This window comes from Echeneis naucrates, chromosome 8 (genome assembly GCF_900963305.1).
Source record: "Echeneis naucrates chromosome 8, fEcheNa1.1, whole genome shotgun sequence".
Classification (NCBI taxonomy): Eukaryota; Metazoa; Chordata; class Actinopteri; order Carangiformes; family Echeneidae; genus Echeneis; species Echeneis naucrates.
The window spans coordinates 4773620-4777544 of NC_042518.1; the positions used below are offsets into that span (position 1 = coordinate 4773620).

Genomic DNA, 3925 nt, shown 5'->3' on the forward strand with positions numbered 1-3925 from the left:
ATGATCCATAACTAACATGGCAAGGGGAGGAGACTGGGGGGGGGGGGGTCACCTGAACTGTGGTTGCAAAGTGGGGCTCAGGCACAAGGAAGGGTCGGTTGGTCCACAGAGGGTCGCATAGACATCCCTGGGGAAAGACATTTTAATTCAACAATATATTATTAGTTCAAATATAATAATAATAATAATAATAATAATAACAATAATACCATTTTACTTTTCCAAGACAGCTCCACAAGAGATGTGCCAATTTCCAAATATACAAAAAATAAGAAAAGGCTAATAATGTTAACATTAATAATAAAAGCCAAGGGATCCTGTTGGATAAATCTACCAATTTTTTGCTGTTTAATCTGGTTTAAAATTATGTCCAGGTCCTCCTGTGAACAAAAAGTCCGGAAGCCTCTGGCCTAACCTATCCGCCTGCAGCCTTTCCTTGCCGGATTCAGTGAGCCCTTCCTCCCGGTGGGTCCCCCGTGTAGTTGCGATGTAGTTCTTATCAAAGCCCTCCTGTCTTGTTGTGACAGCTCTGATATTGTTTATTGAGGCGGATGTCAGCTTTAATTAGCAATCGATACGGGGAGCGTTTGCAGAGCGCGTCTCTGACGTCAGAGTCCATTACCGCTTCTCATTGGGTCTCATATTCCCAGAGCCTGGGCTAATTATTGGGAGGTTCATGTGGATAAAGTACAGCTCATCCCTCCCTTCACATCATGTCCCCTACTCGTTGGCCACACTCACTGCATGCTTTTTAAATTTCCATCACCGGCCTCCAGACGTCGTTTCCTTTTGCCTGCGGGATGATGGACAGCAGGATACTGGATCCACCTCACGCCCAGTTCGGAGGCTCTCTCGGCGGGATGGTGGGCTTCCCGTACCATCTGAGCCACCATCACGTTTACGAATTAGCAGGGCATCAACTTCAATCTGCGTCCGCGGTTCCTTTCTCAATAGACGGATTACTTAATGGTTCCTGCACGGCTTCAGTGGGTAATTCCAACCCCCTCTTGTCTTCGGGCTGCGGGATGAATGGAGATAATCAGCAGTACAAACTGACAGGTAAGCCACATTGTGTGCCGCACAATAACCCTTCATCAAGATTGGCTGGTTGCACAGAGACAAAAAAAAAAAAAAAACAACACAACAACAACAGACAGAAACAAAGGCAGGATATTGCGGTATAAGTTATCCCCTCGGTGTTGTCTTTAAAGGGCATGCCAAACCTCACGCACGGTCAATCCACAACAGCAATCTTCGCCTCCTCACTTCATTTCGATCACCGAGAGCTGGAGATGCAACCGAGCAAAAGCAATGTTCCTGTCAGCCAATAAACACCAGAGCAGGGAAATGCTTGTGTTAACATCCGAGGCTTTCTTCTTCATTCAGAGAAGGTTTGATAGAAGCTTGAAGGCGACATTTGTGTGATAGACTGCAAGATTTCAAGAAAAATGTACCCCCACCCCCCCTACCTCTCTTCTTTTCAGCTCTAAAGTTTCCAAAATTTTGAGCTCACATTTCAATCAAATCTTTCTCTATTGCTGTTAAAATGTCATAATTTAAAAAAAAAAACAGAGGACGGAAAAATAAAAATGTACCTTTTTGTTTACATGTATTTTCATCCTGCTGTCAGACTCTGTGGACCCAGACAAAGATAGCCCTGGTTGCAAGAGACGAAGAACTCGCACAAATTTCACTGGTTGGCAGCTGGAAGAATTAGAAAAGGCTTTTAATGAGAGCCACTATCCCGACGTGTTCATGAGGGAAGCACTGGCTCTCCGATTGGACTTGATAGAATCAAGGGTTCAGGTAAATATTTATTTTATTCCTTCATGTTTTCACTTGTGTGTGGCTCTTGATGTCTTTGTTTATTATTTATTGATGGTGCTGGTTTGGTGCTTCATTGCAGGATAGATATTGTTATATAAATCTCAGCAGCAAATATCGAATTTTGGTCATAATATTTTGTAATAATTTTAAAATTACTCCTGAACTCGCTGCGCGCGCGCGTGTGTGTGTGTAGTTTGACCTTTCATGGCTCATGTCAGTCCAATAAATCAATTTTAATTGCTCTTTAATTTAGAAAAAATTTGAAGCCTTTAATACCGGTTGATATTTTGAAGTTTTTATTATTTATTTTATATAGAGGGGGGGGGGGATTAGTTAGGAACAATGACTTAATATTTCTCCCATTTATTGACAATCCGGGATAAACAAACCAGAAATATTCACGTGCACGCTCGTTTAGTTAGTTAATAGTTTCTCATTTATAACAGTTTAGTTGCATCAAACCTTTTATTTTATTCGGCTGAGAATATTTCTCTGGGTGAAGTGGGAGTTTAGAAAGTTTTGGTGCAGTTGCAGAGTCTGCAGTTGAACAAAAAGATCATTAGGAACTGATCCACAGTCCAGTTGTCATGTGAAATCGCAGCTTCTTTTGTTCTTCATCCCAACTTTTTTCCTGCCTTGATGCCCAGACTGGGTTTTAATTAAAGGCCTGCATACAAAACAGCGAGAACAAGTTGCAACCTCACTATTTATTTAATTACCTTAGGTCACAAATTTGGGTCAAATTAATTTTCCTCTTGCAGTGACAGAGGTGCACATTAGAAATGTTTTCCTCTCTCTCTGTCTCTCTCTCTCTGCAGGTATGGTTTCAGAATCGCAGAGCCAAGTGGAGGAAAAAGGAAAACACAAAGAAAGGTCCGGGTCGACCTGCTCACAACGCCCACCCCACCACCTGCAGCGGAGAGCCCATGGACCCGGAGGAGATCGCCCGGAGAGAGCTGGAGAGGCTGGAGAAGAAGAAACGAAAGCAGGAGCGGCGGATGTCCCAGAAGTCCCAGAACAAGCTCTTTTCTGGGGATTTATTTCACACCCCGGGATCAGACAGCGACAGCGGGGTGTCGCACGTCACAGACAGTGACCACAACACGGGGCCGCCTTTTGACTCCGTCGGGGGAAGCCAAACGCCGTCGAGCTGCGACCAAACACCTCACCCTCTCCAAACCCAAAACCAGAACCAAAGACACTTGGACCAGGACGCTGGCGGATCCGAGCTGGACTCGCCCGACGCCAGCCACCGGTCAAGCCTGTGCCCCGACAATACCAGACCCTCCAGCCTGCAGAAACTCAACCCTTTCAGCGTCGAAAGCCTCCTATCGGACTCCAGACCGAGACGCAACCCCGCGGCCTTACCCTCCTCACGGCCTTTGATAGGGAAGGGACACTTCCTGCTCTATCCCATCACACAGCCGCTTGGATTCATTGTTCCGCAAACTGCTCTGAAGACAACAACGACAACAACTACAGCAGCAGCAGCAGCAGCAGCAGCGGCATCAAACTCTGACAGTGACGCCCCGGCGGAGAGAAACCACACCGGTGGCCGCTGCAGCGTCTCTGCGAGCTCGGCGGGATGTAGGAGCAGCTCGCCGGACTCTGCAGACGCCACCCAGAAAGGACAGGTGGGATCAGAGGACAAGCCCAGTTCACCGCACACCAGCCCGTCCAGGGCCGCCTTTTCCGCTGGCAAAACCACCCACACCTCTGTTATTTGCAGCGATTCGACTTTTGCCCACGAACACAGTCCACAACTCATTACGCCTGTCGATGCAGACAGAAAAGAGCATTTAGAGAGCAAGGACCACTCCGAGTCTGTCCTCAGTGACAGTCCTGCAGAAACAAAGACAGACTCTAAAGAAGATGTCGACATGGAATAAATCCCTGGGGGTAAAAAATAATAATAATAATAATAATAATAATAATAAATGCAGAAACATACTGATATAGCCTCTAAACGACACCTTTCATTAGGCCAAAGCTTAACCAGAAACTACATCTTTGCATCTTATCTCTAGGTTTTCCCCACTGCTGATATTTTGACAATGGTGTGCTCTCTCTCACACTCTCTCTCTCACTCTCTCTCTCT

At 45.9% G+C, this 3925-nt stretch overlaps 1 protein-coding gene across 1 annotated transcript; it reads left to right on the forward strand.

The window, feature by feature from the left end:
• The first annotated feature begins 800 nt into the window (after positions 1 to 800).
• On the forward strand, positions 801 to 3716 carry uncx (UNC homeobox). The gene is made up of 3 exons (XM_029508003.1): positions 801 to 1059; positions 1631 to 1806; positions 2646 to 3716. The coding sequence occupies exons 1-3, from the start codon at positions 801 to 803 to the stop codon at positions 3714 to 3716; spliced, it is 1506 nt and encodes a 501-aa protein (XP_029363863.1).
• Positions 3717 to 3925: the final 209 nt, after the last annotated feature.